The sequence below is a fragment of the Cyanistes caeruleus genome, chromosome 4 (assembly GCF_971803275.1).
Source record: "Cyanistes caeruleus chromosome 4, bCyaCae1.hap1.1, whole genome shotgun sequence".
Taxonomy (NCBI): domain Eukaryota; kingdom Metazoa; phylum Chordata; class Aves; order Passeriformes; family Paridae; genus Cyanistes; species Cyanistes caeruleus.
In genome coordinates this window covers 77,472,838-77,493,947 of record NC_141704.1, presented here as the reverse complement: position 1 = coordinate 77,493,947, position 21,110 = coordinate 77,472,838, and the positions used below count along the sequence as shown (strand labels likewise).

General features: G+C 38.9%; 1 protein-coding gene across 2 annotated transcripts in view; it reads right to left on the bottom strand.

The window, feature by feature from the left end:
• Positions 1 to 20,490, bottom strand: part of ETNK1 (ethanolamine kinase 1) — a 29,238-nt gene extending 8,748 nt beyond the window's left edge. The window contains exons 1-7 of one of the 2 annotated variants that reach the window (XM_086885447.1): positions 20,081 to 20,490; positions 19,664 to 19,902; positions 11,105 to 11,364; positions 10,245 to 10,385; positions 9,409 to 9,551; positions 2,987 to 3,070; positions 1,156 to 1,316 (exon numbers count right to left, since the gene is read on the bottom strand). In XM_086885447.1, the coding sequence (XP_086741573.1) occupies positions 1,156 to 1,316; positions 2,987 to 3,070; positions 9,409 to 9,551; positions 10,245 to 10,385; positions 11,105 to 11,364; positions 19,664 to 19,902; positions 20,081 to 20,099 (1,047 nt within the window). In that variant the 5' untranslated portion in view covers positions 20,100 to 20,490. Of the gene's footprint in view, positions 1 to 1,155; positions 1,317 to 2,986; positions 3,071 to 9,408; positions 9,552 to 10,244; positions 10,386 to 11,104; positions 11,365 to 19,663; positions 19,957 to 20,080 lie in introns of both variants that reach the window. The other variant, XM_086885445.1, reaches the window with a different exon arrangement.
• Positions 20,491 to 21,110: the final 620 nt, after the last annotated feature.

Genomic DNA, 21,110 nt, shown 5'->3' with positions numbered 1-21,110 from the left:
AGACATCCATGGACATACCTGAAAACACCTCAAAACAGCAACTAATCTGTGTCCATGTGATTCTTGTGCCTCTAGTTCAGATAACTCTGCCAGAGAGTTGCAGTTCATCATTTTACATCAACGTCCATTAACTTCACGTCGTTTTCCCTTGAGGTTCCCACATGAACTGACACAAGAGTCCCACGGTGTTTGTGCACCATGGGGAGTGTATGGGCAAGTCCTGACCTGCTCCCTAAACACAACTCTATCTTCTCAGACATTACTATGACCATTGTTTAAAACTGACAAAACAGTGCTTTATATTTTCAAACAGACCAGCAGCCTGCCTAATTGCAGCTCTACCTTCCCTAAATGAATGGGACAGCTGATTTTAACAGTAACAACTAACATTTTAAAAGCACAGCAGCACACAGGCCGTTGTTTTTAAAGCTTGTTTAGTAATCATCTTCCTATTAACTATACCCCCTCACTGCAAATAGTAGCTTTTGCCAGAAAACTGAGGGTATTACAGTAACAGAGGCGTGCTTGAATTAGTAGGAAAGAGGACTAAAAAAGTCAAAGTGGCTACCTTATTCCTCCTACAAATAGGTGGGAATGTTATTCTTGAGAAGAAAAAAAATACAAGCACTTGAGCTGTAACATTTCCTGTCACATTATCTGGGCAAAACTAGATCAGAAAGAGACTCGAGTGACCTATTTATCTGCTATAGAAAAAAAAAATCAAAATATTCTAGTTTAACAAAATGCTATAGGTCTTATTTTTAAAAAGGCTTTTAAAGTTTGTAAGCCTTCATGAAGCACTATCTTGTTCTTCTGTCTCCTTACCATTACAAGCAAAAGTTCAGCTAAGATCCACCATAAGTTGTGGCCAAATTAAACTTGCCAGACCAACAAACAGCCAACAGAAATCCTCACTCAAAGCTCATCTCCTCGTTTTCTGAATGTGCAGTGCCTCCTTCACTAGGAATATTCTACAGGCAATATTTAATATGCAACAGGGAAGCAAGTTTCCATGGAACATCCAAGTTTTATTTCTTATGGAAGTTTTCTTTACATGCCACGACAAAATCAAGAAAATAGCAACTACATTTGTTCGAAGAGTACCAGGTTTCTCTGCATCATTTAAAATATTTTAATCAAGTGTTCGTTACTCACCAGTGCAAACTGATTGACTTGGACATACAGAACTTCAACTTCTTTTTCACTGACTTCTGTGCCAAATCCTTTATATTCTTTGTAGGCCTCAAGGTAAGATCTCAGCCATTGCTCCTGCAATTTTCTGTTGGGATAAAGGCTGTAGTCTACCTCATTTACTCCTAGGAAAAAGAAAAGAATACTGTTAGAACCTTAAGTTGCACAAAAAGGCCATTAGAAACCCTTTAGTACTACCATTAGTAGTCCATTACTGTACCCCTTCTCAACCCAATACACAGATTGATGTGGACAAATAACTACATTGTTACTTTGACCTGACCTTATAAATTACATGTCGCCAAGAATTTCCCACATGCAAACCAGTGTGTTCCACATTACAAATTTATGTTTTCAGCCAGGTAGAACCTGCCTGTATGTTGGGATTCAACACCTTGGGCTTCAAGAAAAAGCTTTTAAAAAAAGTATTTGCTTTATGAAACAAAAAACCTCACAAATAGATCAAATATTACATATTTTGTAGGAAAAAAGCCTTGTATGCCACAATATCCCAAACCAATTCCAGATGTATATCCAGTTATCACTAAGTTTTTTGAAGAAAAACTTAAGATGAGTCTGCCTCTCTCCTGCATAGGGCATTGGCAGAATTAGGAGCCCATAATCCATTTTTATCCTATTTTTCTTCCTATATTGGAGGTGCTTAGTCACAGGCTACAGGGAGTCTGCTAGGATCCCCAAACCCAGATCACAGTTCACTTCCATTATCACTCCCAGTGAATTTGGGAATTCTCATTAATTCTTATATTATGAACATTGCAATCTCCTAGCACCTAAATGTGTTTGTGTGTTAGATCCACATAATTTTAGATTTAAAAATAATTCTCATTTTTACTGGATAGACAGAGAATAAAACTGAAACACAACTGTTGTTCATAAGCGAAAAAATGTATTTCTGCATGTATTCCTCTTACTGACGTAGATTTCAGAAGTATAAGATGAAAAATCAAGGTTTCAAATACAATTTTGTAAAATAATTTAGCTTGCTTTCCAAATGTTTAAATTACCAATTATAGAACTCAAATTACCAAATACACACCTGATTTTTTAATTTTTTTTTTAAGTTATCTAAACCTAACATTGTTTGTGAAACAACTGGTAGATTAAGGCTCTTCATTCCACCAGTGTGCTTTCCATCTGCTCTAATCATTATGTAGGTTTTCCCTGCTGGCCCATGCTCTGAAATATTACAGCATACACTTGAGGTTATTTCTCCCTTATGGAGTAAGTGAAATGGGCATTCACTGTAAAAAAATTGAACTAGTTAATAAATTCTTATAAAAACACCTTATACCTAAAATCCCACATTTTTCTTATGACATAGTCTTAGCCTTTACTTCTCATTTCAGGAAGGCCAAGTACTTAGTGCACACATTCAAAACCACCAGAAACCACATAATCCTGCCATTTGGCACTGTGGAATCACACAGAATACTGTCACTACATACACCTCTAGTGTGATACCCACAGTATTTCACTACAGCGGGCTGTCTCTGCTTCTGTGACACTTCACAGAAGGACAGGGTGAAAGCTGTGTGTTCTGAACTTGTCTAATTCTATCAGAACTTAGGACATGATGTTTCCATTTCTGGGTTAGAAGACCTGTAAAGGAAGGGCATAACTGGCCTGTAAAATATCAACACATTCTGGTAGCATGAGCTGACAGCTCTAAGTATGTAACTAGATATACAAACAAAAAAAGAGAACACACAAGAATGAGTTTGTTGGAGTTTCTAGTAAAACCAGACAACTTTTACCTCAGAAACCCAAATCTTACCTGCAAATTCATTGAAGTGATTTCCAATGTCATAAGCCAAGTAGTTGTACCCAGAGTACTCATAGTCTATGAACTGCACATCACCTGTGTGAGAGACAACAGCAGCAACATTAGAGTCCAGATCAAATCAAGTCACAGCCCTAATACTTTGGTGTCCTTTGAAGATTTCTGGGGAAAACAAACCACAAACCCACCTTGTACCCAGCTGTGTGCACTCAGACATTTCAGGGGAAGGCTGTGACTTCTAGGATATGTCATATTTAAGGGTAAATATTAATTCAGGAAATCTCTTAAATTTAGAGCTTCCAATTCTCTCTGCTTCAAGTCCGAGTAGGAGAATATCAATTTTAATTTCTACCACATGAGGGCCTCCCTTGCTCTCAAAATGAGAAGTACACTAGCATATTCTTGATTTAAATCTTATGTAGAAATAGCAGATCAATTTCTCCCTGATTTAAAAACTAACAGTCCTGTTTATTCTCACACAAATGTGCAGCCACAGTGGACTAACACATTGCAACATGCTGATACTTCCTTTAAGTATCTTACAAAGTAAGATTATTCATAATTGTTGCTTTTTGAAGCTGGATTCAACTAGTCTCAAGAAACCATCAGACAATCATAGTGCCCACAAAGCTATCAAACTACGTAGCATTGTGTCAACAATGGCTGATAAAGCAGCAAAACACAGCCCAAAATGTTTCCAAATTACATTTACCTGCAGTGAAGCTGGGGAAAATGCATTGAAGCTGCTCAAGAATGTCTACAGCACATAAGAGTCAAAATCTAAACTAGATATATTAGGTAAAATCAAAGCTCTTGTATTTTAAGGGAAACCAGCAAAATTACTAAAAAATCAGAAAATGAAGCAATGGGTTAACATATGTTTTTCACCATTGCACTCTTCTCCCTCACAGAATGACTGTGTTGGAAGAGACCTCCCAAGATCATCGAGACCAACCCAGCCCTAACACCTCAGCTACTCCATGGCACCAAGTGCCACACTCAATCTTTTTTTAAACACATCCAGGGATGGTTTATATCCTAACACTCTTTTTTTATTACTATCTGCATTATTTAATTAACAAAAAACGTTCATTCTGTTATAATGAGAAAAAAATTTTAATTTGACTCAAAACCCTAAGCTAAAAAGAAAATCAAGAACAATATTAAAATTAAGTACATTATGTATGCATTTCCTAGACTAAGGATTTTAAGTGCCTGCTGCACTGCCTCCTTAAGATTTAGGGATATTGCACATCTCAAATAAAATAGTTTCACCAATGTCCTGACCAAGTTCGCACAGAAACTTTTTAGAATTGTTCTTTTCTATGCAATTCATCTTTGCCATTCTTGAACTACTAACACAATTATGCTTTCCAGATGGACAAATCTTTGTCTAAGCACTTAAAACAGGAACTCTACAACACAAATATAATTCACATAGTCACAAATCCTCCACGTTTGAGTTCACCCTTACTTTCACTGAAAGAGAGGCTTGTTTATCAAGGTTATGATGTTAAATCTTCTAACAAAGCAACAGCCCTACAAAGTGGCAAGCTCCTTCCAGGAAATTCTGCTGGCAGTGGAAAAATTGAAGTTCCCTAGAGCAGCAAATCTTACAGCAGCTGCAGGCAAGATACTATTGTCACAATTGAACTTCTGCTGCTGTGTGACTGGCATATTCACAGGCTAGCTCTTCCCCCTAGTTCTCCTGCGCTGCTTTTCAAAACAGACACCTCTAAAGTTACAAGCCAGCTAAAATCCCAAGCCTGTCCAACATTCTGCTGAACAACTGACCTCCTGAACCCCTTCTGCCCCCCAGAATATGTAATATTGCTTGTACTAAGAGAAGTTTTTCTTTCTTCCTCACATAAAATCCAAACACACCAAGTCTGCTCATAAAATATGTACATAAATACTTTAAATTTTTCATGTGCAGATTTCACCTAGAACATCCCTATGTGACACCACAAATTTTTAATTACAGCTAACATTTAAAAAACTTACTTCCAGATATAAAGAATATTACATACAAGCCAATTGAAGCTAACAAAAAGATATGCTGGGGCTGTTACTAGGAGCTCCTCACAAAGCAGGAACAAGGGCATACCCAGCCATTGGCTAGCAGATGGAGAAAATTTGGCAAACTCCCATTTGATAAGACAAAAGTTCAAAGCAAAAAAGCTTTGCATTTATGCTGATCCTTTTCAGACTCATACTACTGTGAAACTCAACCTATAAAGTTAATTTTTGCACAAAGGCCCAAAATAAAGATGCACAGTTCTTCCTGTGGAACAGAAAGAAAGCAACAACTTTGAAGTTTTCCGCTTCAAAAATGTGCAACATACCTGTACTTAAATGCACACATGCACACATCTACCCTGCTTTAGAAAAAGCAGAAGTTTGTAGTTATTGTTTGAATAATCATTTTACTAGAAGTTACTTTTAAGACTTACTGCAGTTCATATGAGAAAGCCACTTCTAAAAGCTATGGCTTACATTACTGGTTTAGCAGGTAACTGTTGATTCAAGGTTTCTAAAAGCTATCCACAAATTGTACAATCCATCAATATCCCTGAGAGCAGGCAGCCCAACAAGAGACACTGGTCTAAGTACATCTGTGCTTTATTGAAATGAAAAAATTTAAAAACAAGCTCTGCCATCTCTCTGGAGAAGCTACTGCTATTGACAGGAATAGACACGTCCAGAGTGTGGAATATTTCAAGTTGAAACATTTCTTTTTACCGGGCATTTCCTAGGACAGACAATACGCAACATACCCCACAAAACCACAGAAAGATACAGGATGGAATTCATTGTGTTCCATACCCCAGAAATCCACTTTTAAATAGATCAAGTGGTAATCAACAAAGCATCTGTGAGATCTCCTCAGGGTTCTGACAGGTAGGAGGGTGAAGACACCTCTCTATCTAGCTGCTTTTTCTTTTTAATGGTTTAATAGGGAAAACACTTCCCGTGTCCAAGTCTTGGCTGTAGTTACCACACCTGAATTATGCATCCTGAGTTCTGTCCCATCCTGCTCATCAGGTGAGCCACTGAGCCCCTAGAAAACAGCTTCAAAGATAGGGATCTGTGCTAGGAAGATACTTGAAAATTCACAAACAGGTCACCCACCCAAAGGATAATTTTAGCTGTAAATACACAAAAGAGCTCTGCAAAACAAAACAGGCTTTCAGATCAAAACCACAAGCCTTAAAAATACCTCAGTCTTCAGAAGCACTGAGCACCCACAGACTCCTACCAAAGATCACAGAAAACACTGAGCAGTCCGAGGGAGTAAACAGAACCAAAGTATCCATCTACCTACACACAACTCCCTGCCAACTGATTTTCATATATGCAAAAAGTGCACACATAGAAGCAGAAAAAAAATGCTGATATTTGATCATGTTGAATAGCAAGTTTTTGAATTTGAAAACTCTTAAAATACCAGTTATTTTTTGAAATTCCCAGGTCACACTAAAACACAAAGCAAAACAAAAAAAACACCAAACCAACAAACCCAAACAAATTTAGGAGCATCAGAACACAAGGTTTATAAATAAGCAGTACCAAGCTTCAAGCATATTTTGAGTATTCTTGATGTCAAAGCTGCAATAAAAAGCAATGTGAAGTGCTGAACTATATCCTTCAAAGGGTAGATGACAGCGATAATTGTAAGTTATGTAAAGTAACACTTGCAGATTTTCATATCCTGAGTGACTGAGAATGGACATTAACAAAACAGCAAGAGGCAGAGTTCTCTCAGCCACAGCAGGAACAAATTCAAATCAGATGAGTGAAACTCCATTAAATGAAGTTAACACTCAACACACTCTTCCAGGCTCATAAATAAGGACCGGAGACTGATTTTTCTTAAAAGCAGTATGTGGCATGACTGTGATTTTTCTTTCAAGTCTGAAAACTTAATGTGAATTTAATGCAGAGGACAAGTCTAAGGCAAAGCTCAGGAACAAGCCATAATTATTCATACTGCATTGGACACAAGTCCTAATACATCCTGAGAGTCTGTAGCTCAAACACACAGCCACACATACCCCCTTGACTAGTAAATGTGCAAATTAAGCATCCAGAAACAAAATTATAAATACAGTATCACTAAAACAAATAAATTAGGTTGTCTTTGTACCAACTTCTGAAAAGCCACACAACACTACCAGTTCTGCACAAATTTCACTGAGGAATAAAGAAAAAATAAGGTAGTTAATCTAGAAAATCAATTCTCTCTTGTTTTCACTTTAGGGCCACCAAGGTCTTTTGGATACACAGAAGCTTTTCTAGATGGAAGAGTGAATTCAGTCAAGAGTATTGCATTCACCAAAGCTGTTAACTACCTTCAGACAATTTGATGCCATTCCTAGTGATTCTCATCTTTAAAAATATTATATTTTGTGCTCTTACAAAATCATTTTTTTATACCAAGAAAAGCTTTTGCTCTGCTAAACACAGTTCCAGTTATACATGCTTCTTTACAGTTAAAGCTGAGCATCCTATTTATGCTCTGTAAAAAGTGTGCTATAAAAAACAGCTTTCAAATGACAATCATCCCTTCTACAGATGGCATGGAGGTTTGGTTACTATGAAAATGATCCCTGCTGTATCCAGATTGCACAAATTTTACAACACACTACATGTACAGTACTCAAACTCAAGTTTAATAATATGTTTACTTCATATTTCCAAGTGTTTCCCCCAGCTGCTTACAGCTTTAGTAAGCCTAAGTACTTTACACACCTCCCTCCTCCCCACCCAGTCTCCACTCACACACTTGTAGGATTGCTCACAAGTGATGCACTACTGGCATTGCTTTTTCCTCCACTCTGTTTACAAAAAGAAAAGCACACAGCATTTGTTTTTCAATTAGGAGCTTCAAGCCTATTGATCATAACAGTGAAACTTTTAAAGGAATTCCTCAGATTTTTTTTTTTCTTTTTGTTGCATTGTTCTACTTTGAAAAGTGACTACAAAAATTACTTTTACCTCAGTGGGTCTGCTCTAGAATGCTAAAACTCAAGGTAATTTCAGCACTAATAAAAACACATGGTAATGAGATTTATTTTTGGTACTACAGAATCACAACTCCAAGTGTATAAGACTACAAATCCAGTCTTACGTATACTTTTCATGCTTTCTCCTCTTCCTCTTTTTGAGCAGAACTACAGTCCATCATTGAAAATAAGTAAAACCACTCAAGCTTGGTGGTTTTCACAGAATTTAAAATTTATGTTAACAGCATTGTTAGGGTGCATATACACATATAGGCATATATAACTAAAAGTACCAGCAATTCTCAATACTACTTCGAAGCAGTATTACTCAGAGGGAAACTTGCACACAAATCACCAAGAGAGTTTATTTCCTCAGTTCACATGGTGATGCAGAAATGATGCAGAATTCACATATGATGCAGAAACGTGTTAGCACATACAGCCAATTTTCATATTAGAACCAGCACCAGCTTGGTTTTGTTTTTCTTTAGCAGTTAAGTCACATAACTTACATACCAACAATCTTTCTCAACTGACACAAAAATATGCAGTAGAAGGAATGAGTCATCCTTATTTCAAAATAAAACCTTGTAATCTGTTTAGTCACACTTAGCTGAGCTCAGGTATTTGAAATGGAAAATTGTGTATTTTTACTGCACAATGGCCATTTTAGTGTCAAAAGTTTGCCTTGTTTGTTTTAATACCTGATTGATTCACTCAGTAACCAAACCCTGAACCACTAAAATCAATAAGCTGTGGGTTCATATGGAAGCTTTCACAGATCTTAATAACACGAACTATGAGTTAAATGTATGGTAATAGAAACAAAAAACTGATTAATTTTTACCAAGATGTGTGCTGCCTACAACTGTTTAAACAAAGCATGCATTAACAAAAGAAATCTTTTAAGATGTCTGTGTGGCTCATGCAGAAAACAAATTGAGCTACTGAATGTAGCAGTTAATATCATTAAGATACTTCACTATGAAAGGGTATTCCCCACAACTACAAACCAGAACAAAACATTACAGGAGACAATTTTCATGTTATTTTCTACACTTGCATGATTTTCTTTTCTTCCTAAAAGCTTTATAAACCAGAATAGAATTTATATTCAGTTATATACTTTGAAGCCTAGGCATACAGGCAAGCTGGGGATTAACAAATTCATGAGTTCATTAAAGGAAAGCAAGGAACACCGATTTTCTTCCTCTATACTGTAGCATTCAGATGAGAATTAGCTAATTAAGCAACTTAGTATTTGCACAGGTATAACTACCATTAAATGTTTAAAGGGTCTTAAAAGCTCAAACTGAGTTCACCTCCACAAGTGAGTAGAACACCACCACTGATGCAGCACATGCAATTACAGCACAGATAAAGCCACTCACTGCTTAGTTCAACACCTACCTCTTTTCTTGTTGTAAATAATATTCTTACACAACAGGTCATTGTGACAGAGCACCACTGGCGATCCTAAATTTGACAGTCTTTCCTTCATCCAGGCCATCTCCTCCTGAAGAACTTGAGGACTTGGAATGTCACTTAAGAATCTTTTCAGGTACAAGGAAACAGAGTTAACATTTAGTACTCTGTGTTCCATATCAAGCATTTGTAATGAAGTATTTTTCTCTACATTCTTCCTAAAAATAGCTAAACAGACCCTCTCCCAAATCAGGGCATTCTTTCCCAAGGCACAACAGCAGTCAAATTATGACATTTTTCTCTGTCCTCCCTGGAGGACAACTTTCTGAAGATTATCTGTGCTGTAAACACAACAGTAGTCCAAAAATCAGGAGCAGAACATGAATACACTCCCACACATTTTAAAGGTGCAAAGATTAAAAGAATTATCGCATGAATTTCATTCACTTTTTGTTCACATTACTTCCTCCAAGATTACACAACACTATTATGTACTATATGTATCTATAACTGAGCAAATTAACACTAATTTTTAGTCTAGCCACAGTATGCACTTAAATAGCCATTTTTCCCTCTGCATTTTCAGTTATCATGTTTTCTCAGTTTTCTGAAGAATTTGATGTTGTAGAAGAAAAACAACTTTGCTAGAGCATTCTTTAATTACAATGCAGCAAGAGGGGCATCCACTATTTCAAAGTCACATGAGTATTTTTAAGCTGGAATCTGCTTTCTGAGCCATACAAAGTCTGATGATATTGTAAAAACACCAACTCCAGCAGAAGGAATGTGAAGTCTGGAAAAGAACATGATGAAATACCCACCTTTTATTTACTTCCTCATCTGCAAATTCTGTGGGTATGAGAGAGAAGTATTTCCCCATTTTCAGCCACAAATTAGATTTAGGGATCCATCCATTGTGTGCATGAATAGTATGGATTTTAGCAAGCTGTCTAGCAATGAGCCTAAAAAAATAAAATTAAATTCATGTTATATTTAACTGAAAAATTCAAAAAACACAGCTCAGGAATTCAAAGAGGGTTTAAACAAGAGAAGCACAGCCACAGGTAGCACATTTCAAGACTCAAAAGTTCAATAGGATCATTACCTGTGGGAAGGGAAGGGGGAAGGATTGAAGCTCAGTTACAGCACACAAACTTCACCTGCATTTACAATCTACTCTTACTTGTTTTTTGAAGTACTGATTTAAATTAGCTGCTATTTTTAGGCAAATACATTTCAGCACACACATGAAAAACTGAAATCTTAAGCCTGCAGTGAACAGAAAGTGCTGATAACAGTTTAAAAAATCATTTCTCAATGGAGAAATGGTATCTATTCACAAAAGCAAGATCTTGGAAACAGCTGGAAGTACTTTAACCAAGTCCAGCCCCTACAACTCCACCATATTTGATGGCCTCTGTAATTGTGATGTGCAAGTGCTAAATACAATAAATAGAAATGAACAGACTTTTAATGAGCACAGTCTTCTGTGGAAGCACCAAGGATCATTTGTGCAGTACTGAAATACTGTAACTAAGACAGTGTGAACATCAGCTAAGTGCAGGCTTATAGAAATAGATATTTTCTGCTCAACTTCAACTCAAAGCCCTTCAGGCCAGGCAGAGCTTCATAAACACACAATGAAATGATGAGATTTAAAAGGAAATTTTTAAAAGCTTACCTGAAAATATCTGGATTGCACACATGCTCTGGATCCAGGGCTTCTCCCTGCATGAACTCATAGCACAGGCCATTGTTAAAGGTACAGTAGAGCTGAGGTGCACAGCCATGGGCCTGCAACACACGGAAACTCTTCACCTCCTCATCCCGATCCACCAGGAGCTCGGTCTTGTTCCCATAGATCCGAACTAGAACAACATCATCTGTTATGTCACCTACGTAGCAGCCAATTAATTTATTGGTGATACCATCAGTGAACAGCTGAAAAGCAAAAATAAGGCAATAAGCAACTCAACTCTACATCTTCCAAAAGTAGGAAGAGAATGCCAAGTTATCCTTTAGTTCCCAAAACATAAATGTTTACTAGATTGAGCATGAAGAAACCTTTAAGACAGAGAAATATCACAGAGAAAATACTTGAATATGAATGTGAGGTAGTTTTCATATTTACACATTTATTCCCATATATACATTTATTCACATATATACACATATTTATTCACATCTCTTCTTCCGCTCTTTGCCCCCAAAACCCTAATTCTTAATTCAAAAAGAATAAACCCTCCCACAAACATCCTCACAGTAAAACTAGCAAGCAGACAAAAGTAGCCTTAAGTTGGATAACAAACATTTTTTAATTCTTATTAGCAATGAGGTCAGAAAAGCAGCTGAAAAAGACAAGAAACTTATTTATCAGGATCAGAATACTAAGTGTTCAATGGCAACAGTGTGATTTCCTTATTTACTCGTGTCCAGTCATGCACCCTCTGAGGTATGACTGCTGCCTGCACCCCTAAGTCAAGCCCAGAACAAAAGTACTGACAAATGCAGTGATCTGTTGTGTGTCAGACATTATTCTGAGCCATAATAGTTAATGAAAAAGTGCTTTTGCTAAAAACACATGCCAACAACAGGAAACATATCTACAGGAATCACAATTCTTTAGAACCTTGGACAGTTTGGGTGGAGTTTTATGGGTTTTGGGGTGGGAGGGGTTTTTTTTAGTTTTGTTTGTTTTATAGACCAGTAAAACACAATTCAGAAAGTTTGACTGCTACTTCCCCTCCCCCTTCAAGATAAAGCCTTTATTTTGAAAAGTAATATCACTCAAACACAAGTGACAGATTATTTCCAAACCTCAAGGGTTTAGAAAAATTGACTATTAGGAGCAATTTTTTTTAATTACTAAAGAAAAAATAATTCTGAAGTCGGGTCAAGTCTCCCTGTTTAGGAAAAGATGAGACTTTTACAGTAGATGTGTTTTAGCTCATATGCCTTGCTTTCTCCAACTAATTTGATGTGGCCAACAGCTTCATCAACAAATGCAGAAAAGAAGTGGGAAAGTTCCAGTTGTCATCACAAATTAGAAGAAATAGCTCAAGCTCCTGAGGAAAGGTGCAGAAGATACAAAGGTATTCTATTTTCTTCAACAGTTACAAACACTCAGTCTTGAAGCAGGTATAGCAAATTATATCACTTTCATCTAAACAGGATAACCACAAATTCAAACAAAGCTGCTTATAAGGAAGCTGCTCTTTGTCTGACTCAAAATTAAGACTTTATCATTTATGGGCACATATTATTAGCTATTACTTGAATAACTCAAGATGAATAATGAAGAATCTTGAACAGTCTTCATAGTAACTGTAACAATGTTAAGCACTGCAACTAAGAAAACAGCTCCATAGATACTGGGCTTGAGCAGTGTTTCATGTATTTGAACAGGCAATACTTAAATGCATTTCAAAATGCTTGTAAATCACAAATTACATCCTGATACTATAAATGTATCCATTCATAGCCTTCCCAGTCATAAGTGTATGGTCACAGAACAGGTCACAAACACTTAAAGATAGAAAATCAACATACAAGTACTGATTCTTATACCTTTCAACATAAACCCAGAATTAATTTGTTAAAAAAGCATGAAGAGCACTTTGCAGAAGCGATTCATGTTGAGCTGTTCAAATTAAAAAGCATCTTGTCTGCTATACTTAGATAAAAACTTCCAAAATGTAGTTCAAAGGAAAAAAATATGTACTATGAAAAAGACACAGCTCTAAGGTCATCAGAAATAGTGATGCTAAAAAAAAAATAACAGTTAATAATGCTGATGCAAAGAAGCAGCAAGAATTTGAGTTGTTATGCTGTTGAAGAGAAACTGCTGGGCACATTATACCTTCTGTCACAGGTCTAATATCCCCTTAAAACCAGTTTCATTAGCACTAACAAAAAGAAATCTGGAACAAGGAAATTGGACTCCCTCAACTGTTAATTTAGGAACTCTACTTATTAGTATCTATTTGTAGCATGCTGCTACAAATAATTATTTACACACGGGAGCATTTTAGCTCCTGCTTCTTAAAAAGGCAGAAGGGTTCACTTACTTTTCTAATAACATTATTCAAAGTAGACAATTTCCATATTCCATCAAAAGAAAACATCTAGTGTTTACTGCCAACAGTAAAATAACATAATAGTCACTTCATTCTTTTATTCAGAATGCCTTTACTCTAGCATTTAAAGAATCAGCTTTGAAGGCCTTGCACAAAACATAACCTGAAATGAAGCAGAGCAAAACATCCCACTGTTCCAAGAGTTCAAAAGAATGAGAAGAATGAGAACAAAATTGCAATCACACGTAACAAGAACGAACAGACATAAATAAAAACGTCATGGGGCAAAGTAGAAAGTACTTATGACTCAGAAGGGCTGATTTTTCCCTGCTAGACTGAGTTATTACATCCATAGGCAGAGAATGCAGGAAACAGTAGTGCCATAAAAACAGAACAGTGATGTGACGTTGCAGCGTAAACAAGCAGGAATTCCCCAGATTCTGCTGCTAAACCCAGACTGACTTTAAGATCTCCAGAAAGGAACAGACATCAATAACATGCTTCTTTAGTGCACAAAACTTCAACTTTATATTGTAAATCTAAGTTGATCTTCTCTTCTGGAAAAGTCTAGCCTACACAGACATATCCACAGGTGCACAGATTAAGAACTTAATTTCTTGAAACAAGGTTAGTTGTTTCTCTCTCTGTAGCTATTGCAGCTCTCTTTCTGTAGCTATTCATAAAAGAAGGACAAAGTACAACTACTGGGAAATGCCTTGGGTAAATTCTCACATGATCAGCAGGGCTCACAAGAAACCTCATTCAAAGGTCTCCAGGCTCTGGAGCCATATCCTCTAGTTCTTTACACTCAGCAGGTGAAAGTCACTGTCTGCATGATTCAGGTGCTCAGACGACCAGGAGCAGGATCATTTGATAATAAAAACACCAAGACAAGCAGGAAACAAGCAAGTTTGCAGTACTATTCTCTGCTAAGTTTGGCCACAGGCTGAGCTAGCAGTTTCTGCTGAGCTCTTGGGGGGCTCTGCATGACAGCAGCATGGAGAAAGAAATGTTTTCTCCAACATAGACTGAGCTAGTATCACTTTCACATGGATTTTTTTTGGGCTCCCAAACCATAAACACTTCAGCTTCATGGCGTGTGTGGGTTTTGTTTTGAACATTTTTGGGTTGAGGGCTGGTTTTGATTGAAATGTGTGACAATATGTGAAATTTTTTGGTGTTTTTGTTTTGTTGGGTTTTTGTTTGGTCTTCAATGATTTTTTGTTTTGGGTTTTTTTTTTAATGCCAAGGGGGGGGAAAAAAAAAGTTGCTTATTTTTCACCTTGTTTCTGAAGAATAGTCTTCTACCTGAAAAGAGTTAACATCAGGTAGCTAGTTAACACTTTGAAAGTGATTAAATGGCTTTACAAATTTTGTGATACTCATTAAAACAGCGAGAGACATAATAATAATAGAAAAGGAGCATAAAACTTTATTCTGAATCAAATAATTAATTTGCTGTTCCTCCCCCTGGAAGATTTTGACAGGAAATGCCTGCAGGCTGGGGAGGGAGGGGCAGAGGGACAGGAACTAAACTGTCTTGGATTATTCCTTTCCAAGGTTACAAGCCTATAGCATAGGTTATATGCCTTTACATGGATTCCTTCAAGGTGTACCTAAACAAATACTGATTCTCTGTAAATTAGAACCCCAGTCATGAATAAACACATCTCTGTCATGCACAGCTGAATTACATCAGGCACATATGGCGTATCAGCCACAAAAAATGCCACTACAGTTTCTACCCCACACAGACACCACAAAACCCTCTAGAAACAGCAGACTGAGATCTTCAAGCTTCATCAGAAGCTTTAAGAGACTGGAGAAACCAACCCAGCCTCCAAGGACATCCAATACTGCTGGCATTTCCCACTTACTGTGACATTGCATCCAAGGCACACCTCAAATTACAGTTTTTCCACAGAACATCGGTAATTCAGCCCATGCTGCAATTCTAACTTTTCTTATTCTTTTCCTCACTCATCACTTCTCCATTTGGAGCACTTCTCTGTGGATTCAGTCCTTCCTCTTTATGTGGCAACTGCTTTCCCAACTGCTTAAGTGGGTGATGTGCCAAAACCAGCTGAGCAATAAACATCTCACTTGAAAAATGTAACAGCACTGAGATACAAAAAGTTAGTTTGCTTTGTTTCCCAGAAACTAACATTTTCAATTATTTCAATGCTTTTAAACCCACACTCAGTCTGTTTAAATAAACTAAAAAATATTCCAACAAGTTCAGAACTCTGAACCGAATTAAAGTTTGTTATAAAAAGCAAATAAGCAAATAAATTAGAGCAGCGGCCAGAAAATACTGCCTGAAGAAAAGCTACTGAGTGCAAATCGGGATGAAAAATGAAAGAAACAAGGACAGAAGCTAATCTGGTAAACAGAAAATTAAATAGGTGGTCATTTCACTGGTGAAAGTACAATTTTTATAAGCCTGAGTCCATCCTGTTCACGTTCCATAGCTGCAGGAACAAATCTTTGCAAACTATGAAGTGCTGCACTAGTAAAATCCTGCAAAGTGTTGATAAGTGAGAAGACACGTAAATCTCAGGGAAAAATCACAGAAAACCACCACAGTACCAGAAAACAAGCAAGGCCAAATTATTTCAGAGAATTAAAAAAGCCTATTAATCCAGCTTATCTGGAGATGATAGTTGCTTGCAATATTTACAGGGGGGGTTATGGGGTGTCTTTACAAAAAATTCAATCCCCTTTGTAAAACCCATTCTTTCCACCTCTCCAGGTTTCATCTGGGACAGGAGCACTCTTAGCCAGCCTAACATTTTCATTATTTTAGATCTTTGAGTGATTCTTCAGCCAATTTTTTCCCATATATATCATTCTGGTCTACCCAAATAATGGTATAAATTAACACTATTAGTATTAAGCCTTTTCACCAATAAAAACAGGCAGTCTTTATTCTCAACATTAAATATTACTTCTGAATGGTAAGAAGTACTAATGGCTTTTCCTGCACTATATCACACTGCAGAGAAGAAATTGTGTATTATCCTACTGAATCCTTCTTTGCCACCAGACTTACAAGAGCTAGACAGTCACGGGATAAAAGAATCCTGAATCAGCACTACTCAAGTGGTAACTAATTTTCCCATACTGTAAGCAAACACTGATCTTCCTTGAATAGCCACAAAAAGAGAAAAAATAAGATGGGCAACAAAATCCAATCTCTGAGTGTATTTTTACATTAGGAAAGGTAATACAACCACCTTAAAAGAGTAAAAACTATTAAATATTTATATTTCATTAATAACTGTGCAGAATATAAGAACTGGAATGCCCACCGTCAAAATTCAGGCTGCTTACAAAACTCAGAAGCCCTGTTCTGAGTTAGAAGAACACCTTTTTAAATTAAATTTTAAAAACCTGTTTCTCCTGTTCACAACAGCCAATTTCTCAATTTAGCAAGCAGTGAGTTTTTCAGCAGAAGTTTGGAAGAAAGACCTCTAGAGACTCCTTCCAACCAGAACTACCCAACATTGCTGTTAAGCAACTACTGCAAAAAGCAGAGAAAGCAAACATCAAAAGTTCAGAAGTTAGAAAATTAAGCACCCAATTCTATACAGTTCCTAGGACATTTTCAGTTGACAACTGCACAATGTACATGAAGATGAGCATTTAGACAGAAAGATTCTGTTTCTCCCTAGCAATGTAGAATAACTTGAACATTTGTACTGCCCTGTAGGGACAAAATTCACATACAACTTGATATAAAGGAGATATATTACAGTATAGCTGCTTCCATTTCAAAAAGTAATGGGCAATTCTTCTGATGTTATAGCCTTTCTGATAAATAACATAATAAAAGAATAACTTAAGCACTGAAGATTTTAATGATTTTCATCTTCTGTCCTACATTTGTGTTTTATGCTATGGTGTAAAAAAAATTAAATTATAAAATATATTCCTGATTTTAGGTACTTATAAATCTTAGGAAAAGTGAGGATTAAGCATTAACATATACTAACTAACTACAGTTTCAAAATTGTTCAGCTGACTAAACAAATTAACACACAACAGTGAATTTTTACAAGAGAAGTTAATTAACTTTCAAATCAAACCCTGGACTCTTCAGCTTCTTACTAATTGTTCTGCCCCAAGAGTTACTAAGAGCAAAGGTAGCAAATGGCAGAGTTCACCAGAGGAAGCAGTAGTTCATCAAACCTAACACTGTTCTTTGTCCACTTTGCTGTTTCAGATTAGTCAGGCATATTTTCCACGCAATACAGGAGGAGTCCCATCCTCATCTCCCTCCTAAACAGAAGGTCTAAAGGAGGACTCCAAGGTATCCTCCTGTTCACTCCTTCATCCTCACAGAAAGAGCCACCTTTCATTTCAACACCTTTCTCTATCTGATGCACGTACATCATCTATCTGTAATTGGTTGTATTGCCATCACTGCTGCTGGAATCTGTTTCAAACCACAGGCATTCCTGCTTGTTACACACTCACAGCAGCTTAAACACGAGCTAAAGAGTTAAAAATAAAAGGCCATTAAGGGCCTTTTGAATAGAATGTTCTTCCACTTTTCAAAATGAAAATACCAAGCTGAAAAGTTGTGCTCTTAAAATAAATAAGTTAAAACTAAACTCAATACATTTTTAGACAGAAACCTCTAACCACAGACAGTAATCTCCACTTCTGTGTGACTAGTCAAGAGTCCCTGTTCAACACCAATGGTACTGGTGTTTTTTATTCTGTTGTTTCTTGTGAAGTGAGTGGCAGAAGGAAGAATTTTTTTTTTTTCTTGAACCTACTACAACTTTACCCAAAGGATAAAGTCTTCCTTCCTTAACAGGATAATGTTTTGGTTTCACTTTTCAACAATCCCGAATGAAAGAAAGAAAAATATTCTGCTGAGAACTGCATTGATCAAAGAACCAAAAAATTAAAACCATGTATAACTTTAATGTAACTCTGCAACGAGCAGGCAGCTGGATTATGCCTATGGATCCCTTCCAACTCAAGATATTCTATGAACTTTAACAGCCTCATTTAGCATTACATTTTGTAAAGCTGTTTTCATTGCACCTCAAGATGTTGGGACTGTGCATAACTTATGGCCGCTGCCTCAAACAGGTTATTTAGAAAAACCTCATTAGCTTTATTTTCATGCTAACTGGACTGGCATGTGTCAAGTTTCATTTTTCTTTCAAAACATCAGAAAATTTCAGTCAAATTATGTGCCATTACCTCAATGTGCTCAGCTTTCCTATACAAATTAGTTCAGCAGCCCTCTGAAGAGGAATTTAATTGAAATAAGACACCGCCATGCAATAACAACTGCTGAATAACGCAGCTGAGCGTCCAATAAAATCCTCAACTAACCACAGGCTGAAGCGCTATTTTAGCCGCGCAAGTTGGCTGAAGAGTTTTCAAGTGCAGGGGGCCATGTTAAGCATATTCTAGAAGCACGAAGGCAGCCAATCCTCCGGCAGATGACTCGTCATGAGTACGAATGACTGCTCACCTAGAGAACACCGGAGAGCAGCGGTGCTTCTGCCAGGAGCGGCGAGCAAGGGCGTCAGCGGGGCTGGGGCGCTCCGACACCGCCAGCCCAAACCCCAGCCCGCCTGCGAATACCAGACACGTATTTATTACATCTTTTTATTACGGGGAGCACCCGACAAGGGCTCCACCGCCCGTGGGAGCTCCTCCGGTGGCCTGAACCCCGCTTCACCAACACTCCCACCCAGCAGAGACAGAGGTGACCCTCAGGAGCACCTCGCCTTCCTCCCCTCGCCTTCCTCCCCTCGCCCCCGGCTCCAGAGCTTCTCCCTGCCGCTATAGCGAGCAGCCGAGCTCCAGCGGGGAGGGTACGGGAGGAGGAGGAGGCCGAAAGCAGGCGGTGGGGAGGAGGAGGAGCGCCGGGAAGGAAGGAGGGAAGGCGGGAGCCGGGGATGCTGCCACACCGCCCCGCCCCGCCGCCGGGCCGCCTGGCAAATGGGGCTCCGCGCAGGGGGCTGCGGCGGAGAGCGGGGGATGGAAGGAGGGAGGGAGGGGGAGGAAACAAGGCGGCAGCTCCCCCGCACAATGGCCGCCCGCCCTCCCCCCTTCCTTGCCTTGCTTTTCCCCCCGCTCCCCGCGCCCCGGCTGCCGCATCCCCCGCGCCAAGCGGGGCGCGGACCCCGCCGTACCTGCAGCGTCACCTCCTCGGGTCTCCAGTGCGGGCGCAGCCGGCGCAGGAGCTGCAGGGCGCCCTGGCGATACCCGAGCCCCTCCCGCTCGCTGACGGTGATGTCCAGTTTGGGCACCTCCGGCGAGCCAGGCGGGACGTGGATGTAGTTGGACATGACAGCAGGCAGGACGCGGCGCGGCACGGGGAGACGAGGGCAGGCGGCTCCCACCAGTGCTTCCTTCGCGGCGGAGCCGGGAACTGACGGGGAAATTTCCACTTCGGCTGCCGATAAAGCGGCTCCACCTCCCCCGGCTGCAACGCGGAGCAGCCTGGGAGAGCGGGCGGAGCCGGGCCCAGCCCAGCCCGGCCCAGCCCAGCCCGACCAGACCCGGCCCGGCCCGGCCCTGTCCCCCGGCTCCCCGCCCGCTCTCCTCACCTGCCCGTCCCTCCAGCATCCGCCTTTCCCCGTTTGGTGCCCCGCTGTCCCCTCGGCATCCCCCTGCTCCCCTCGGCCGTGGCCAGGGAGGGGATTTACCGAATGTGTAAAAAGGGGAAGGTGCGGGAGAGCGGCCGTAAAGGAGCGCGGGCCCGGCAGCTGCCCCTCTCTAGCGGGCGATCCTCATCGCTCTTGGAGTTATCTGCTGCGGCTGATTTTTTTTATCTTTAATTTGCGTCCCGGCTTTCGGAACCCCTCACCGCGTTACCCTTTTTTTTTCCGTGTCTCTGCAGGGCGCGCACCTGCTCAGCCCCTTGACCCGCTCCTTCTACAGAGCAGTGACATCCTTTCATTTTTTTCCCCCCTCACTTATTTTGTGAGGGGAAATCTTGTTGCCTTGAAGTTATTTTCTGTGGGGAAAAAAAAAAAAAAAAAAAAAAAAAAAAGAAAAAGAGAGAGAGCTCAGATTACACCACAGTTCATACCAACCAGGAGAAAATAATCCCTTTTTTTTTTTTTGGAAATGCCTTTCACATTCTCTGATCTTCCCACATAGGAAACACTGAACAGGAAGTTCTTTAAAAACAACTGAATTGAGTTAGACGAAGACAAGAACTATGTAAACAGAGTAATGGTCGGGCTCTCCCCTGAAGAGCTGTTACTCTAAAATATCCCTGAATCAGGGGATCTTTAATCTTTGCATTCTTTTCCATCTAAACTTAGATTCAGGTGAGTTATTTAAAATCTTCGGAGCCAGAAATTTGTCCATGAGAACTCAATAAATAAGTTTTCCTTCAGCTGCACTTTAAATTAAAATTTAATGACCAAGGGTTAATGTTACTAGTGTAGCTATGTTATTCTATATTAATAGGATTTTTCTATCAAGCATTAAAGGGAGTGTATGAATCAAATTTCAAATGCCATAAAATTTCACCCATTTTTTCCATTAGCCCACTCCACTTCTTCTTCTTTGAAAGTACAGATATTTTGAAATTTAAATGCTTTGAAAAATAGATTTCTTTTAACATAT